The 20,577-nt window shown below is 38.3% G+C and overlaps 1 protein-coding gene across 1 annotated transcript in view; it reads right to left on the reverse strand.

The window, feature by feature from the left end:
- The window catches only part of PCCA (propionyl-CoA carboxylase subunit alpha), a 274,262-nt gene that overhangs the window by 90,992 nt on the left and 162,693 nt on the right, over positions 1-20,577 (reverse strand). Inside the window, exon 19 of the mRNA XM_058833148.1 lies at positions 16,191-16,293. Coding sequence (XP_058689131.1) covers positions 16,191-16,293 — 103 coding nt within the window. The remainder of the gene's footprint in view (positions 1-16,190; positions 16,294-20,577) is intronic.

Raw genomic sequence — 20,577 nt, forward strand, 5'->3', positions numbered from 1 at the left:
CTACATTTTATTCATTGTAGGACCAGTGCAGCCAAACATGCTTGAATTGAGACTTGGAACAACATTATGTGCCTAATGGGACATAAGGTATGATAAGTTAGTTTGCCCTTAATTTTAGGCAATCACAAAAAAATAGTGGTGGTTTCAGGAGAAAATATTTTAAGGTCTTACAAGCTCTTGACAGAATTGCAACAATTACAGGGATAGTAAAAGACAGTGCTCCTATTCAGACTGTATCTTTACTCCCAGATTTCCTAAAAATACACTTTTATTTTGGCAGTCAATGTTTCAAGAGTAATTTTGACAGTTACATGACCATTTGCAGTGGTGGAATCTGCCAGTCCTCCTGGCCCCTCAAAACTTTAAAATACTTTCTCTCTTGTTAAGCTTCCATAGGCTTAAGATTTGCCTAAATGAGGCCACAACACTGTTGCTGTCCCCTTAATTCAGTTTCTCAGTGCAAAATCCATTTGCCAGATTCTGGTGTAAATAGTTCATGGTCAGATTCCTCTCCATGAAAAAGTACCCCTTGCCTTTTCTTGAAATTATGACTGTGCCATTTACATAGGTACTGCTTGCTGCTGCTGTGTTGTTGATCATGTTAAGAGCCTACTTTTCCACAAAAAGAGTTTCTGAGGCTTGATAATGACAGTGTAGTATCCTTCAACCCAAACAAGATAAAGCTGCCTTTCTGAACCAGCTTAAACCATGTTCTCTTCATAGGACTGCCTGCCTCCCTAACATAAAAAGCTGGCAGCGACGAAAAGAAACTGCAATAAACTCACTACTAAGAAAGGTAGAAGAGAAAAAGTAGAAGTTTCCAAGTTACACTTACTCTGACAGAGCCTGTTTCTTCCTTCTCACTGGACTCAGGCCAGACCAGAGTATGGGGTGTTGAGTGGGATGTGCTCTTTACACTCAGTGGGGTTTTTGCTTAAATACACACAGAGACTTGTGGATGCTGACACTGCATCTGGTGGACAGGCAGCGACCAGACAAGCTCCTTCAGTCATAAGGATGTTTCTCATCCTTGGCACTGAGACAGCAGAGTACACCCACTACAAGGAATTTAAAATCTCATAATTGACTTTTCCATTGTCACCTAAGAATGCGAGCAGAACTGAAAAAAATGGTAACTCGGGTATACTGTAACTGAAGTAGACACTGTATGTACTTTTCCATATGGAATTGCACAGTTCCTACAAGAACATGCACTTTGTAGGGAAAAAAGAACAGTCAATTTCTGAGGAGAGAAATTTTAGGCAGGTTCCTCCTGGTAGAAAAACATGCTTCTGATCCATGAAGTAACCAGTGCCAGAAAACCAGCAGTTCCTCAGTGAAGAGACACTTTGGTATCATTAGACTCCTTCTATCTATGAGTAACTAACAACCAATTAAAAGAAGATTTAAATAATTTCTCACACAATTAAAACCACTGATCACCTATTTCCATTAAAACTGCCAACATTATAAAGTTGCATGTACCATGAAGATTCAGTGACAATACAAGAATTTTCGAGCTTTCCATGATCCTAATAAGCCATTGTGTTAGATCTGATACCTAAACTGCCAATAGCTCACCTCTGTAAAAACCCCATTTCCTCTGTCATGCAACATAATGCAGAATGATCTAATAAAACCATATTACCATTCAATTTACAGAATTAATTAAAATTAATTATTTTTTACAATAAATTATTATTTACAATTAATTATTAATTTACAAAAACCTCAATCTCAGAAAAATACGAATTGTTATGTCTTATCCCATGCTGAGACTTGCAAAAATCACTTTTTAAAAGTAAGATATACTGGAACCACAACTGTTTTAGCCTTGGACGCATGCAATCAAAATGGAGATTATCCCTACTATTTTAAATACAGATGCCTTACTCTGGAACAAGGAGAAGCAGACTGTGCTTACAATAAGGTTTCCATAGAAGTTAAAGGATAGCATTCAGCTCAGGGCAGGATTCCCACAATCACTGAAGCTCAAGGTTATCGAAAACCCAAGAGATTGCCCAGACAAAATATATTTCCTTAAGGAAGGCCAAAAAGTGCAACCAGGGAAAAAAGAAAAAAAAAGCATATCAAAAAATCAGTTCTCCCTGATTTGAGAGATTTAAGATACTATGAAAAAATATCTCAATAATGCTATGCTTTTTCAATAATGTGCTAAAATATCAATAAATATGATGCATACAATTATAGAAGTATGCACTTAAACCCATATACCAAAAACATGAAGATAAAAGTGTAAATATCCATGTAAATATCACAAAAGAAGCATCAATGTAAAATATAAGCACAAAGAGAATGATCCCAGCATTCCTTTATTGAAAATCCAATAACAGCTTTACCATTAACAAAAAATTAAATTACTTCACATTTAGAAGCAGCCAGACAGGTCCATCCTGCCCTAATGACCACCACATAAGGACATTATACATGAAAGGAGTCCTTGTCTGCATAACCCATTTCATTCCTTACAATGCAACAGCAGAAGCCAAGAAGGTTCCTTGTATAGGTGAAGACCACCCATGAGTGTGCACCATAACACCACAGCAAAGCTGTATGCAGAACTCTCTTTGTGTGTGTTTGATTTAGCAGAAAATAATGAACACCCTACTTGTAAAAAACAGTTATGTAAAAATCATTTAACAGGCCTTAAATCTGTATGTACAACATCCTTAAACTAGGAATAGACATTTTATCTTTCTTAATGCTCTCTTAAATTATATTTTTTCTAAAAGGGAATATACACCAGTTAAATAAATGTGTCTTTTTTTGTAAGCCAAAAAAATATTTAAATCCTTCAGTGTGAACGGATAATATCTAATACATGGTATTGGCATTATAGGAGTCATTCAAAGTATAAAAGGCACTGTGGAAAAAAATACCAAGATACCTGTTGGGGAAGGTGACAAATAGCATTAAAGGCTGGCAAACCCAGCTGGAGATAAAGGGTACCTTACAGGTGAAAGGCTCAGACATCTCTTTTCTTCCCAATGTTAATTAATCTTCTACGTGCTTTGCACAGACTGGGTTTTAATGCCACTACTTCACAATGAAAAAATCCTATACAGTTAAGATATACTCTGAGATTATATGAAGTCACAAAGCTGTATCTAAATCATATTGTTCCAGCTGTTACCTGTACTTTTTATTTAGTCTTCAGACATTTCTTGAGGACAAGACAAAATTGCAAAAATTTGCACTGAGCTTTCTTCTGTGCTGCCACCAATGACAGGACACACTGATGCAGGTTCAGAGATGAACTACTATGTTCCACTGAAAATACAACACAGGACCATGTTGTTTTAACAAGAAAAGGAAAAAAACCAAACCAAAACAATCCAACCAACAATAGTTTAATTGAAAAATACACTGAACTTTGCTATATGGCTTAAAACAGTTCTTGCTTTAATATTTTTTAAATATAATTAAGCTTAAATGAGAAAGAAAGTACATTGTCAGATTTTGAAGAAATAATACATGTCAGCCCATGTTGTTTTTAATTCAGATCTGGAGAAGTTGAATAATACATCTTTAAAATTATAACTTTAAGTATTGAAATATGCTTGTAATTAGGAAGGCTTACAACAGAGATGAAATATAACCTCAAAGACCAAATGAGAATTTATACTCTGAAGTCATTTCATCTGCTAATCACTCCAGCTATCTGTACACTTGTTAAAATGATAAACTAATGGAGACCATTAAAAAATTCCATCTGAAGAATATCCACAGAAAGAACCAGGCAGATCTAGGAAAGCAGATTAATAGTCCCAAATGACTGAAAAATAACAGAGTTTTGTGCAATATTTAACATATTTCCCACTGCCATTTTCAACACAATTTCCCACCTATTCTGGAAAGCATTACTAATGTCGAATTTTCTGGGACACACCCATGTCTATTGAACCAGCTTCTGTCAGGAATGTGAATTGTTCAACAGGTTCAAAAGATCCCACTCTGTAATGCTTCTAAAAGCGTTCATTCTTACAGCCATATGGCACTTGATTTTTTTCAAGCACATTTTTACAAAGCAAAACCACATCTTGTGAATTAGGATTTACTATATAAACTACAATAAAAGAAGCAATGAAGATTTGTACTCTGCACAGTCAGCCTGAGCAATTCTACATCACCAATGGTTCACTTTGGATTGCAGATCCACGGAAGAGGCCAATACAACTCGATCTCACCAGACTTTGGCTGCATAGACTGATAGATTCGTTGTGACTGACAGTGACCATCCCTTGGCCCTTTCCCCTCTGCTTCTATTAACTCACCTATTTCTGCAAGTTTTTCTTTGCCAAGGAGAGGAAAAATCCAGTAGCTGTGTAAAGGAGAGGATCTATTTCTTTTTTATCTTGAAAGTTCCTGCTATCTTATTCCAGCTGGTTTTGCTCTTGGTGTGTTTAACTGTTAAACAAAGGAAGCTGAGGTTTCTAGTTTTCTGAGATTTGGATATATTATCTGTCTACCTCTACCCTTCTCTTCATCTACTGCTGTTTATCTTTAAACAACAAAATCAGTCTTCATTCTTGCTTACTGCATATTAAATGTTCAAAGCCAGTATGGACAGGGCTTTGAGCAACCTGATCTAGTGGAAGATGTCCTTGCCCATGGCAGGGGTGAGTCGGTGTGTACCTAGATCTTTAAAGGCCCTTTCCAACCCAAACCACTCTGTGTTTTTATTACGATGACTTGCCACCTATGTAGCTTTCCTCTGACAGTTTAGTTGATAAAACTAATACAAAACAAGCAAAGTTATTCAAAATTATGGTTTTTTATAAATTAACAGTAGGCAAACCTCACCATCATCAAAATCAAGATGGCAGTTTGGCTTCATATAAAGGGTGTATGGTTATCTCCTGCCTCCTCTATCAGCTAGGAGAAAATATTAAATTAAAACAGGATAAACTATGCATGCAAACTAGTCTGTTGCCATCAAACAGCTGGGCTGCTCCAACAGGGACAAAGAGGTGACTGTGTGAAAATACACAGCAATTACAGCAATAAAGGAAACAGCTGATAGAGGTTGGGTGGTGGAAACAAGAGGGCATCTACAACAGAAAGACAAGGTTGGAATGAAGACAGGAGCATGGGAGAAGCAGAGGAAGAGCCTGCCAAAAGGCATGGGGCTGGGACACAGCTATAGAATGAGGGGAAGGGAAGAGCCTTAGTACCAAAGTTGTCCACTATCACACTGCATTTTCAGTTTCTTTTAACTCAGACGGACTCTATTTAGGCTGAACAGTCTTTCGGGAGTGATTTTAGACAGGAGAAATTTCAGAGAGAAATAAGCAGCTATTTCTGATGCAGAACAAGAGTACATTTTTGGCCTGATTACTAAATTTTATTGACTTTTCTATGTTTCTATGAAACATCTCCTTTATGACTTAGAACAGAGTCTTGAAAATCTTCCTGGGAAGTGAAACAGTTGGAATGCACCTCTACCAATCTCCTACAACCTGCATAACTTTGGGCAAGTTCTATGCACTTCAAAAGGTACATCCTATCTGTATCTGTAGGTCACCACACTTCACAGCTACAGTTCTAGAAGATTCTTCCTTGCATTTAACATATACTAGCTCAGGGAGGAACACAGGTTTCCACTGAAATTGTGACTTTAGATTGTGGAATACCAGGTCAAGCATAAAACTAATATGCTTTGGAGTTTCAGTGCTTATTCCTGCTAGGGCTGAGCAGCAAAGGAAGAAGCAGTCGCATAACCCATGCACAAAACTAACTAAACACTGAGGGCCCCATAACTGGAGAAAAACAGGCTGGGAAAAAGATCAGATATAGCTGGGAGGGAGGTGCAAAAATGATGGAGAGGAAAATTTGGAGCAAGAAGTAAGGAGGGAGGGGGGAACTCACTGAGCAGGAAGACTGAAAATGAAGGAAAGAAATGGAAGTGGTAACAGAAACACCTGAAACCTATCTCAGAGAAAGGAAGCAAGGGAAGTATGCGCTGATCAAGAAGAAGGAGCTAGAAGTACAGGATAAGGTAAAGAGAGAACTACCTAAAGAGTGAGAGTGTGATATTAGACACAGAACTACCAAACAGACTGCATGTTAGAAGAAATAGGATAAGCAAAACCAACTCTGAGACCCTGGAAAAGAAGGACCAATACATGGATAAAAGCCTGTAGGCCTGTAGAGCAGGGCACAGCTACGCTGGAGAAGGTTCTGTAGAAGAGAACTAAGGCTAATGCTAATTGATGTGGAAGTCCAAAGGGGAGTCTCAGATTAGCCAGACAATAAGCATGAACCAGGCAAGACAACTGAGGAATGGAAACTAGGACTAATCGGAAGACTGAAACCAGGACAAATTCAAAAGAGGCAGGACTTGAAAAATGACATATTAATAGCAGTGAGGAAAAAGATGTTAACAGGCAGAAGGTACAGCTTTTGAATGCATCATCACCTTTTAGGAATGGATTCTTCCCAGGAAGCAGCCAGATTTCACTTGTTGATGGAAAGCAGAGAGTAACACTTTTGTCTTTTCCTTTGTGTGTGTGTGCAGCTCTGCACTTTTGTTTACTTAACTGCCTTGTATCAACCTATGAGTTGTTTTCCATCTTATTCTCTCTGCCCTGTCCAGCTGAAGGCGGTAAGTGATAGGGCAGCTTGGTGAATTTCTGGTGTTCAGCCAAGGTCAATCCACCATACTGATGCAAACATGACCTGAAATAATTCTCGAGTTATGGAGCTAAAAACGTATTTTGGTTTCCATTTGATTTCAATTTATTTTATGTCCTTGAGAGATGTAGATTTTCTCTGGAACGTGAAATATTGGCAATAGATTATAACTACTTAAATCTGATTCCTTTTTTTGTTCTTGATAAGCCACAGACAGAGATGCAACCCATTGTTAATAATTTAAAATAATTTCCCTCTTCCTGCATTCTGAACAGCCTTGTTCTCTTTCTTAACCCTTTCAGTAACATTACCTTTAGCCTGATCTCAAAAGGAAAAAGAGGTTGTTTTTTGGTGTTTTTCTGCATGGTTTATTTGCATGTCCCTCCTCTAAATTCCCAGCACACACTCAACTTCTGAACCCACTGAGACTGGTCAGTATTAACCAGACATGTTAAAATCTCCTTAAGTTTTACGAAAATGAAAAGCTGCACAGTGGACAAAATGAGAGCTTCCAGCTCTTGGACAGACAAGGGCAATTTGACTGTCACCCAACAGGTGGACTGGCCAACCTGTGAGTGAATACACAGCAGACCCAGTCCTGCTTTCTGGCAGGACAAATGGGGAATGTGTAGCCTTGCTGGACAGAAGATTGAAAAGAAGGAGGGTGACATGGTGAGAGGCAAATGGAGGAAATGACTGGGTGAGGCACAGGGCAGGAAGAGGTATGACAGTGGTTCCCAGCAAACACAAAAGTGTGCTGGAGTTACTGATGCGCACAAGCAACAGGGACCCAAGAGACAGCCCTGCAGACCAGCCAGTTCCACTGATGTGAGACTGCTCACAGCCCACTCCGTCTCTTATCCACGTGTCCTAGGTGCCACCATCTGAGGCAGCAGGGCTGGAGTGCTCTTCCTTTCACAGGGAAGGTAAGAGGCCAACAGCAATGTTCCGTGGCAAAACCAGCTCAGCTACACTTCTGGAAAGTAGAGAAGCAAAGCCACCATCACCAGCCTGTTCCTGCAAACTTAGTCCAAATGACATCGTGACCACAAAGCAGCCAGTGGGGGATAGACACAGGCAGAGTATCTTGTCATCCTGACTTCCTTCCACTCATTTTCCTTAAAGATCAACCACAGCTGTATCCAAGCATCACACTCTGATTATTTAACATTGATCAGACACTTCCCACTACAGTTTTAATGATATCCTTTATTGTAGAAGTGTCACAACACGGCACAACGCACTGTTACACGGAGTTGTACATGCCAGCTCTTAACAAGTTATTCCAACTAGGAGCACTACAGCAGCATTAATGCAGCACTGCCCAAACTAGGTGAGTCAGCACAGGCTCCTTTGTGCTGCACTAAACTGCACCATGAAAACATATCCAAAATGGGGAACAGAGCACAGCATCTCTTGGGTGACGTTATACAGCATATAAATAACAAATAGGACTGTTATCCATCGATGGGCCTGATAATTTGTACTCTAATCTTAATTTTCATCTTCCCACAAACCAGGTTTCCTAGTCTTATTAGAATATCCTGCTTGCATTCAAATCTTTGTCACAACAAGCTTAATAGCCAGCCATACAGCTGTCCCACTGGTCTTGTATAGCAAGATCTATTCCACAGATCTCTGACTGCCACCAATAGCCAACATGGATACCAAATGAACTCTCATGAACAAAGCTATGTTTTCTTAATAATAACAGTTGTATAAACATAAGGTCTTCTCAGTTAAAGGGAAACCAACATCAAAAAGCAGTAAAACACGGAACCCTAAACCCTTCTTTCTTTGAAGAAACACGTTTGAAGCGAGGTGTTTCTAGTTATGGGTGAATGAAATGAGAATTCAGCTGCAACAAACGGACATCCAGTCTGTATGAAAGACTAATTAGATCCATCTGAGAAGCTGTGTCTAAAACTGCTTCACATATTTCAAAGGAAAGCTCTTCTAGTCTATCTTTTGAGAAGAGTACATCAAAACATTTAGTCACAGCTGACGCACATCTATCCACGACAGGAGCACTATTTTTCATAAGCCATAAAAGCTACATTTAAGTAATTTTAATAGTCTGGTTTACTTAAAAATTAAAGGGGGGGGGGAGAAAGCAGCAAAGAAATTTAGAGCTAAAAAAGGAACTCAAAACAGCAATGACCTTATAGTTCCTCCTTATACCAAAACATCAAGAGATCCCAAAAAAGAGTCTTATACTGAATATTAAATGTGCTAAAATTTGCTCAGAGAACAGAATTAAAGATGAAGCAGCATCCAGGAGTTGCAGAGTTAACTATGGCTTTGTGGTAATAATCCAGGCTCTTAACACTGAACTAGCATTCTTTTAAATGCAACTTTTGCTTCTGCTGAACCAGCAGGAGGAGCTCACAACATTTTTTAATCTATTCATTCTAGAAATTTGGGAAGAGGGGTTGGGATGTTGGAGGCGTTTCTGGGCACAGGAAGGAGTTAGTTGGGTATTTTCTTTCCAGTTTTGCTGGATGAGAAATCAGTGGAAAGAAAAGCATCCAAGTAATGTTCATGTAAGCACTGCTTTTAGAAATTATAAAATCATTATATGAATATTGCGGTGCAGGATGTCAAGTGCACATGGCAAACGAATGAATTGAAGCAACACCCACGCCTCAAGGTGTTTTCAGTCTTACACCAAAAGACCACAGAAGACTGAAGGATGACAGGAGACATCAAATGCTGTATGCCAGAAACACGACTTTCTGGAGAAGGAAAATGGTTATTGTTCTGTACTGTTACAGAGCTTTAATTTATATTTCAGTTTACTGTTCACTGGAATTCCTAGAGCCATTGGATCATTACCCATGGCAGAACACTTTCTCTATTTTCATATCATAGGAATGCATGTTAGCCACCTGTGTGGGTAAAACTCTTCATCTGATAATTTAGACTTAATCATTGTAAAAACCTAATTCCTCCTCTGCCTACTAAGGAATATATTTTGAAGCAGTTAAGTCTGATTCTAACACAAGGAAAAGATACATCCAAATTGACCCTGCCTGCTTTTACAATATTGCACATTTTAGCACTTCAGACCTCTCCTTGCATTTTCTTTTTAGAAATGTTTTGTAGGCTACATACCAATGCCAGACCATGTTACTGTGAGTTTTGTAGCAGAATACAAATCTCCAAAAACTACTATAACCAAGCTATTACACTGCCCTGACACAGAGGGAAGAGCATATTTAAAGCCACACAGTGAATACATCACTCAAGTCATTATTAATGCTCAACCTTGTATGTATTTTCTCCATATGCTTACGGAGTACTGTGTGAACAAACTAATATGAGGCATACAAACTCACACCAACAATCTCTCTTTAAAAAGCAAATACATACCATCACATACTTACCGCTAAACTGGAATGGTATTTTAAAAAACTGTACAATCCAGACACTGCTTTTCCTCTAGCTTACTACAAAATCACACCTAAGTACATACAAATATTATATGACTACACTCAATATTTACTTCTAGTTCATGTAAGGGACCCCAGCACTTAAACTTTCTGAGACATTCAATGAGACAGAGTGGAAATGCATACCAGAAACAGTGAGTTCACAACAAGATACTGAGGCCAAGGCCACTTTCATTAAAAAACCACAATGTCAGCAGTCACAAAAATGTAGCAATTAAAGCAGTTGCCACAGAGTCAAAACTCAGGGATCTGTGCTCTCCTCAGATTGAAAGATTCAAGTGCAGAGTGCTTGCCTCCCAGGAGCACCTGTCCCCACCCCATCAGCATAGGATGGGGCAACCTCTACCCTTCCAGTAAATCTGTCAGCACAGAAAAAGGACTGCAGGATCCGTAAAGCCACCGAGTCCATCAACAAGCAGAAGCACGACTGCTATAGCCAGTGCTTTACAAGGGTGGAAATTAGGGGGTTTGCTCTCACCACAGCACTAGATTATGCATACTGCACTGAAGTGACATTATACACAATTCACAGGTCTTACAAACAGAAAATGCTCCAGATTTGAACCCGAACCAAGAGATTGAAAGAAGGTATACAACCTTTACAACCATAGTTTCTGTACGTATACAACCCATAGAACTCTGTAACAGAGTTCTGTTGGCACAACTGTACATGTACTGCAATGAAGAGTTTGTGTGCTATGCTGCAAGTAAAATGCAAACCATGTGGAAAAAGGTAGGAAAAGTTTTCTGCTAACAGCTGTACGGATTATCTAACAGATTTGCCCCACCCACTAGTGCCTCTACACATGCACTTCCCTTTCATTCAAACTAATATTGGACGTGGGAACAACACCACATTTTCTGTCAAATATATAACATGTAACAATAGATACTTAGAACTAGTCTAAGCAGAAAGTCTTCATCTACTGCTTCTAGGGATGTATGTTAATTTTTATTATAACTGGCTACCCCTCTTATTGTTTTAATTCCTACAGGTATTTGCTTTTCATCCCTATTAATACCGCACTCATATTTCTTTCATATGCCAAATTAGTTATTACGTGTCTGAAGCATACCAGAAATGTAAAATACTAGTAATAAAAATTTTGGTATTTTACTGATTCTCTTAACAAGGTTATTAATTTTACAGTGATAGGTGGGCAATGTTATTCTTCTACACAGACTACTGGAAAGACAGAACTTAATATGCACTGAATTACTATTCCATTCAAATTTGTGTTTAAGGAATTATATGTCAACTAAGCTTGCTTACAGCAACTTTCTGTATCATTGCTCTGATTTTCCATTATACTATTCCTTGTTCCACTTGATGCTTTGCATACTTCCGTTTGATTTTTGGGTGGTATTTTTTCCTCCCCCCAAAAGAGAATTTACAACACAATGAAAATATTTCCTGAAGTAGTTTCCAAATCAACTTACCCATCAGTCATGAAATTTACAACAAATGAACACACCAAAGTTTATTATATTTAAATCTGAAGTCAAAGATTAACCAAAATTAGATAAGCGATAGTTCACTAACTAAACTAAAGCATTCACATAAGTATGCACCTACTCTATACTGATCATACAGGATGCATTCAAATAATGATGACAGTAATGCTTTAGATTTTATTTTTATACTGGCATTTTGTACTATATAATAGGTTTTCTCTTGGAAATGTTAAGAGGTACACAGGCTGATTTTCCACCCACACAGGTATCTAATAAATTCTTTACTTCTCAAGAAAAAGATAAGGGAAAAATAGTGGGGTTTTTTCCTAAAAATTATTTAAAGCATTCATTTCCAACTGAACTGAGCAAGCTTCAAAATTTTTTTTTAGAGATTTCATATCTGTACTACATTTATCTGTTCTTAACTTTGGATTTAGGCAATGATCCAATGTTTTGTGAAAATGGTAGCCCATTCTAGTAACAACCTAAATTAAGGAATTTAGCTTTCTCTATTCCTTTTATTCAGCATTTGACCTATACAGGTCCCTCTGGAAATGTATCAAATTTCCATTCGCCCAAAGTAACTTCTGAACTATGACACCTTATGCTTTAAAAAAAAAAAAAAAAAGTAAACAACTTCAATGATAAGAAGCTACTTTATAACTGAAAACATCTGGAAATTCTTTGACAACTAAACTGATGAGAAGATGAGGCTAAGCAGTCTGGGAAGGTATGCATTTACTACAGAGATGAAGAACCCTGAAAGAAAGGACTGATTTCAAACATGAAAAAGGAGAGTAACAACCACTTGCAGAGAAAACATGCAAATCATCAATAAAGAATTCTCAAGACAGAGTATTCCTACACTGCAGCAAATAATCAGGAAACAGATAACAGCAAGAAGGTTTTCACGAATTAAGTTTATTACACAGAATAAAGTTACAAATTCCTCATTGAACTAAAATTAGGTTGGAAGGAGGGTTAGAACTAAATGACCTTTAAGGTCCCTTCCAACTCAAACCATCCTATGAATAAACAGTGCTGCCATCACAAGGAACTTGACCATCCTTGGTGGCTGACATCTGGTTTTGAAGGGTCATATTCATATGCTGCAGGGAAACCACACAGATAACCAGGTTTCCTCAGTATATGAAGGTTCCCATTTGATTTTGTCTCTCCCACCTGTCAGTACCCTGCAGCTGAGTTTTGTAAAGGAAGAAGAGACTCCAACCTTCAACAGTGAAACTCAGTCAATGGAACTATAAAATAAACCCATTTGATAGCCAGATCAGCAATTTAAAATGGTAAGGTGGGAAAGACTCTTCTTTGTAACTAAAGTAAACAAAAAATTTCAGAGTCTGGTGGTGGGATGCCTCTGGGCTGCTTATTGCTGTTTTGCATTAGTCTCATGTAAAGGAAGGTATTCTTCCTTCAAATTCTATTTTAGCAGTAATCTTGATTGTAAGATCTTTAATTCAATTGACAAGAGAAAAAAATTTTAAGGATAAGAACACTAATCAAAGCTAAGAATCTGACCATCTGTCCTCTAAAAAATTGAGTGGCATATATGACAAGCAGTTAGTTTAAAAATTCGTCTAGCAATTAATATATAGAACAAAGAAAAAAAAGAATAAATGACATTTACATCAATTTAGTTGGCAAGTTCTTTGTACACAAGCAAGCAGGTCCCACAAAAGCTGCTAATTTTAATTCTCAAGTCATGTCACTGGAATATTTTAATTGCAAAAGCATTTGCTATGTTGATAGGATACCACCAGAAACAACTGTCTGGTACTGAAAATTCTAGTACAATAATGTGATATAAACTTGAGTACTGGCATATATGTTGCTGGCTTCAGAATAAAAACCAAGTTACTTCTCTTTTAAAAGAAAATATATCAAACTAGGATTCACAGAAGTTTTTAACCTCTACTGGAACCACAAAAATTAATATTTTTGTTTGCAGTGCTTCAGGCAGAGAGCATTGCTCACACTTGACCACTTATCCTTTAAATCCTTCAGTTTTGGGAAGCAAGGCTGCTAAAGTGGCCTAAAGCCAGCCCCCATCAAGGACTCTGTTACAAACAAAGTAGTTAAAAACAGATGGTTTCAAAACCCAAAATTCTGAAAAATAAAGAGCAGTGAAGAGCAGTTAACACTGCACAATTCATTAAGAATCTCATGATAAACGAAGAAAACCACAGATGACCCACAGCCCAAAATGCTGACGAGCGATCCGCTCGGAACAGCGGGAACCATGGAGAAGCCTGCTGCTCACACTCCCTGCGCCGAGCGCAAAGCACTGCACACTGCGAGCTGGGGAGCTTTCAGCCGGGGAGAGTAGCAGAGTTACAGCAAAAAAAAGAAAGGAGTCACTGCTGGAAGAGTCCCTGTGGTAAACAAAGTAAATCAGGATGCGAATGCTGCTGCTGCAAAGCACAGTTTGCAGTGCGAGTAAACTTCTGAAGGGGAATGTGAAGGTGGCCCTCCCACTGGGCTATCTAACTGCACCACAGATTCAGCTATCTTTGTCACAAGCCACGAGGGGACACAACCCACAAAGGTAGGAGCCTGTGTCACAGCAGCTTAGTAGCAAAAAGTAAATGCAGAAGTTCAAAAAGTGAGGCTTGTGTTTCTGACAGCAAAGTTAATAAAGCAAGCGTCGAATTTCCCCTAATTTTCTTGACAGCACGTTGTACCTCCTGATCAGAAACAAGATTTCTCATTCCTAGTCTTGACTTCTCTTCTTTGAAGTTTTAATACAGTTGGTTTTCCACTGTAAAGTTTTGAATAACAATTCAGATTTTTGGTGGTGCTGTACTTACTATATAGTCTTGTCTGCAGCACAATCACAGGAGAACACCAGGAAAAAGAAAGTTATTGATGAAGAATAACATGTCCTCTACTATTTATCCAGTAACAATAAAAATAAGTTTAACTCTAAACAACCCTGCTATTAAAAAAGAGTTATCTGCTTTTTACATACCCAATCTCAGATCCAATTTTGAATACACTGTATTTTTATAGGTATGTGTTTTAAGTGAAACAGACATCTCCTGAAATCCACCTGATGCGATTTATTTCACTGGCTATTTTCCAGATAAAAATAAATAAGGAATTCTATCTCCCCCAAGTATACAGGCATGGTTAGGGTAGAAATAAAATGCAAAAGCAGATGTCACAAATCCCTCTGGCCCAGGCTTTCATATACCTTGTCAAACTGGTTTATACTAGCTGTAATTCTCATACTATTGCAAGACATCACAACTGTTAGCGGTTCCATTTCAAGTGAGAGACAGGTTTGGATTCGAGCAAACCTCTCAAAAATGTGTGCACGTATGGAGATGTGTGCTTGTGTAATTGGCTGTGCTAAACAGCCCTCTGGTTTGGAGAAGTCTAACTACGGGAATTAGATTGCTGAGCTCACAGCAGCCAGACCCTATGCAACCCTCACAGCAACCAGCAGGCTCATCCCCACAGCAGCAGGCAGCTCTTGTGCTGCAGTGCTGCAACAAAAAGGTGGAAAGGCTGAGGGCAATGACTGCTCCTGGGAAGGGCTATCTCTGTCACACAAGCCACCACCAGCCCAGCTCGAAACTGGGCTGAAATCTGACAGAGGCGATCTGTTGTTTGAGTGGGATGTATCCAAGTTCACAAGATGCCTGTTAGAAATATTTTAAAAACTAGATTTTAAAAACTGCATGCAGACTTGGCCTTTGCTTCTGGAACAATTCAGCAAGTAGGGTGTGTCATTTCCATTCTAACAAAATCCACCTTATTAAGGCCCGTTTGAAACCTTTTGCCTAAGAGTCAACAAATACTATACAAGTGAACTGCCTATTTTAAAAAAATTGAAATCTCATTTTGGTTGTCAAATAACCATAACAGACATAAAAAGTAGTTCTCCCTATAAATTTATCTTCTTCATACTTCAACCAGCTTGTGTCTTGGCTTTATTCTGCTGAATGGCTGAATTACCAAACACATTGGTAGCATTAGAACAGCAGCATTACTGTTCTTTTACTCTCATGGTCTGTCCTTCTGCCATTCATGCTGACAACATTAAGTGCTTAAGTAATTACCTTACAATATTTGTAAAAAACAATAGTTTATACACATTCATCTGAAGTGAGTAAGCACTTCCTGAAACACTGGCATTTTACCGTGACAACATCCAGTTCTACCACAGAGTGCTGCCTCTCATGCCATACCAGTATGACTGCTTATTCAATTTGCTTGGATCCTTGAGATGTTTTTCTAAACACCAGCTTAAGGTAATGCAATTTTTGTCAACACTGCATTTATTTTCCTGCTCTCATACATCTACAATGGAGTATAAGATGCTACTTCTAAACAAGACGCTAAACAGAGTAATTTAGAAACTATTGTAATAAATGGTTATATACAAAAATGTTCCACAGGTATGAGCCCTGAGAAAAATCTCAGTGCACTTACACTATTTAACTGTCAGAAGCTTGTTTGGTAATTAACAGCAATGCCTACTAAAGACAAACCACACATCTATCCTTAGCCAACAAAAAGATGGAGAATTTTAGCAGGTGTCCAGGATGATAATATATATATATTGACTCAATGCACTGAACTTCTTAGAAAATGAGCAGAACTTACAGAAAATGATGAGCCATCCTTTGAAACTGCAACTGGGTAAATTCCATCTCCTAGATGCACAGAGAGCTCCCAGCTACTCCTCTTTGATTTAGCAATAGGAATTCTAAAAAAGAAACAGACAGAAGAAAAAATTTTAACAGAGATTTCATGCTTCTCCCAAGTTAACCAGAAGCACTTGCCTCATGGGATGGTCATAAAGGATATAAAATATCATTAATCTATAGACACAGTTGGAGAGCATACTTGAAAAAAATATATACTAAATGCATTTTTCTGTCAAACAGCATATAAGGAGAAAATACACTCTTACTTTCTTTCTAGATTTGCCTTGACATGCTGGGTATGCTGATAAAGTTATAGGAGGCCCTTGAATGCAGCCAGCACTTGCTGCAGAATTAGCTCAAACAGGATGAAAAGCAGATGAGAAAGTGGGTTGGCAAGAGAATAGCAACAGTGATAACTGGAGCAGTCTTTTCAAGGGCAAAATATAATCATTATTTCTTTAATCTCATTCTCAGTAAACCTTAATTAAAAGCCAATTACAGACAAAAGATTCAGCCAAACAAGTAATACAAGTAATTTTATAACTAATACACATTTTTAAGTATCTCATCCACAGAGCCCTTCAAGCATACTGAAAAAATAATGATGTATCATCACAGCCCACATGCAGGATTATACTGATTCCTGCAGCATTCTGTGGCTGCACCATTTAGCAAGTAATACAGGAAACCTGAATCTTTTCAGCTTAAAAAAGCACACACCTGGCAGCAAAGGAATGAGAACTGAGCCTCCATTCTTCAAAATTCAGAGTGAAACATGCAATTTTCAGCTATTTTATTTAAATGTATATTCACTTTCAATTTCCTCATTCTAACTTCTCAAGTCTCTTCCACTTCTCCGTAACAACTGGTGCCCAGAAGTATACTACAACTTCTCTAATGAGTGGTCACCATATATTATCATGAGCATTCACCACATGGCCTAAAGGGAAGATAGGAAGGTCTGATTTAAACTCCATTAAAACAAAAACACATTTTGGTATAGCTTTTCTTCCACACTGACTCTTACACATTTAGATTTTTTTGTAAGAAAACTGTAAGGATAATAATTTTATCACCTTCACGTCTCCTCTAAGGATCATTTCTGCTATAACATTAATCTATTGCACATTACAGCGCTTACTACACCTTTTATTGCAGACTTCAGAGTCTTGAAACCTGTAAATACATTATGCCACATGCATTCTCCAGAGGATTCAGGTGACCAGTGAACCACATCTTCCCAAAGAGTGCTCGGGTTTCCTGTGGAATCAACAGGGAGCAGCACCTGCGAGGCCTCCAGAGGCCACAGGAGGAGAAATTATCTGCCCAAGCCAAGGATAACACACTGACTTGCTAAGGATTTCAATAATTATTTTAATAACATTGGGTTTTTATACACCTGAAACTTAGGAAAGTACAAGTTCAAGTACTTAATGAGGCAAGGAGATTCCAAAAATTGTGCCTTGCCATGTGCCTGAAAAAGGGAAATGGAAATTCTAAATATATCAGATACAAATAGATGCATACTTATCCTTAGTTATTTCTGGATGCAAGCCAAGTAAGGCCTACATCAAATTTCACTGAACACCTTAGCTCACCTCTATCACTAAAAGTTCACAAGACAGATATTGAAAATAACCTGTTCCTGTGCTAACGATGCCAAGCATCACCTTTTACATTTAATATAGCGACAACTGTCAAAATAAATCTGAGGAATTATCTATGGTTTATTGGGTGCAATATCATCTCTCAGCAACTCCTATTGGAATTCCTGTATGTCACCAAACATTTAGACTGGAAGATAGGAAATGTGACAGACACAGGAGTTCCTGAAGAAGAGGAAGAGGAATTTCCTGCACAGGTAGCACACAGCAAGCTGAGAGATGTTTTCATTGCACTTCCTGGTATCAGAGCACCAGTAAGGAGGAATACAGGGAGCACCTGGTGAAGTTCTCCATGACACTCCACTGCAACAACACACAGGATTTAGTGGTTTACAGCAACTTCATATTGCTTATATTAGAACTAGGACCTCATTGCAAACTCAGCTTAGTAGATTTGCTTCACTGGTGTCATGAGATTCCTTACAGCCTTGCTGGCACAGCCCTGCTTCACATTGCATTTGACTGGAAGTGACCTCATGAATCTGGCTGCTGGCCATCAAAGGAAAGACAGTCTTGTTCTCCAGCAGGGATTATTTTTGTTCAGTCCTGTCTTGCTGAGCTTTGTCAAGTGTATCTCCAAACAGGATGCATGCCTCTCCAAAGGCATGACTACGATCACTGCTTTGCCTGGGTTTCAAACATAATTCCTCTCTCTGTAACACCAGTGGCCAGGAGGGCAAGGTCCAGAGCTGCATCTAACACCAAGTATACACCAAGCTGTACTTCCCTCCTGGAATTTCTAGATCCATTTGCACAGGAACATTTTTCACTTTGGTAATCAGCATTGCATGTGGTTCTGTATCTATAACTGACACTGGCTAGGACAGATACTTACATTAGCTCATGACAATCCTACTTCTTCATTAAATCAAATTCCTTTCAAAGAAATTATCTTGTAGTAGACTCCATTTTGATAGGATTTGCGGGTAGGGAACATTCATATAAATAAGGATTACAAAGTCCAAAAGTAAAGATCAAAGCCTAAGTTTGTTGAATATGAAAAGAAGTTGCTCACATCCATGAATACTTTAGAAATGCAGAAATTTCTACCAGGCTAAGAAAGGAGATTTGTGGTGGGGTTTTCTGCTGTTTTGTGGTGTTCGGGGTTTCTTTTAGTATCTGAGAAGTCCCAGTGCATGGGAAATTATCTTTATTCTTGGCCAAGGTTGCTTCCTTAGCTAAGAAGATTTTTAAGTCCTCCCAAAGAAAGCATTTGAACTCCGAATATATTTCACACTAGTTCACAGAAAACTTCCCAAACTTCTGGCTACTCTCAAAACGTAGAACTTTTAAAATTCTACATAATGGGCTGAAATCCAACACACTGTATTCACAGAAAAGAAAAAAACCCCACTGAAAACAAAAATAGTGTATTTTTTGCCATCATAAAAGACACGAAGAAAACATAAGGCACTTCCCCTCCAAACCTAGATTCAGAGTCCATACAGTATGTCTTTCCTAGGATTCAACATGCCCACCTTTTTTTCTCTCAGTTTTGGCAAATGACATATCATCCAATAAAATTACTTCATTTGTGTAAAAAGATCAGTGGTGCAGGAAGAAACACAAGATGAGTGCCAGGTGGATGGGGAGCAGGGCATGGAGAACTGTGTGCTACTGATCCTTGCCAGGAGCACTACACACAAAGGGACAGAGAGCAAAGGCAGCACCACAGCCACAACACGGGATGGGTGGAGAAGGGAAGTTCTGAACTTCCACACAAAAAAGGGCAAGTCTGAATCTCTCTACTCCAAACTGCAAAGCATCACAAGCATCACAAGGAACACAGCTGAAGAGTGATGGCCTGGCTTTAAGTCATAAAGGCTTTACTTCAGAGCACCAATTACAAAAATACGTAAGCAATGCAACAAGAAAAACAGCACCGTTTGCCTGCTTAGTTTTTTATTTTCAAGCCCTACTGCTGTTTGTTCAACTAGAGATGATATTTGTGTAGAATGTATTATGTCCCTTTTTCCCCCAAATGCTATATGTGGGAGAGGGAGACACTTGAGAATAACATCGCAAACAAAGCTCCTGCTTTCTTAGCAAGTGAGGAAAGCAGACAACTGTTAAAAATTTTAGGTCAACACATACTTTCTGTGCTCATGGAAAACATTAATTAAACTATTATCTATTCAAGTAAAAAAGCAAGTAATGAAAGAAAACAGACACTCACAAAAGCAAATCAAGTAATAACTCTGCCCTGGCCATTTTGATTGGCACCAAACAATCAGATAGAAGGAACTCAATAAAAACTACAATTTTCTGCAGTTTGTAGCAAATAAACTTCCCTCTCCTAATTACCACTGATGATGTAAATGAGGATGTCACCAGCTCCTAAAGGATCAGAAAATTGAGTATAGATTTTTTTACTTCCAATTCAAAGTATGTGTTCTAATGCTGAGGGAGAAAACACAAATTCCTCTTCGCTTCTGATATTTTTGCTGCATAATACTTTATGTAAACAGAGAAATCCCAAACTATCATAACAAATCCTCCCGTTTGAAAGATTACAAGCGTTTGAAAACCACATTATATGGCGCTCCATAAAGCTGTTTTTCAATTGTGCAATTACCTATTCAGCAGTTAAATAAAAGTGAAATATTGACTTAAAACAATGTTAATGGTCAAAGAATCATTAAGAAATCCTTCATCATAACTTTCACAGCAGGTGGCCTG

Source organism: Poecile atricapillus, chromosome 1 (assembly GCF_030490865.1).
Source record: "Poecile atricapillus isolate bPoeAtr1 chromosome 1, bPoeAtr1.hap1, whole genome shotgun sequence".
Classification (NCBI taxonomy): Eukaryota; Metazoa; Chordata; class Aves; order Passeriformes; family Paridae; genus Poecile; species Poecile atricapillus.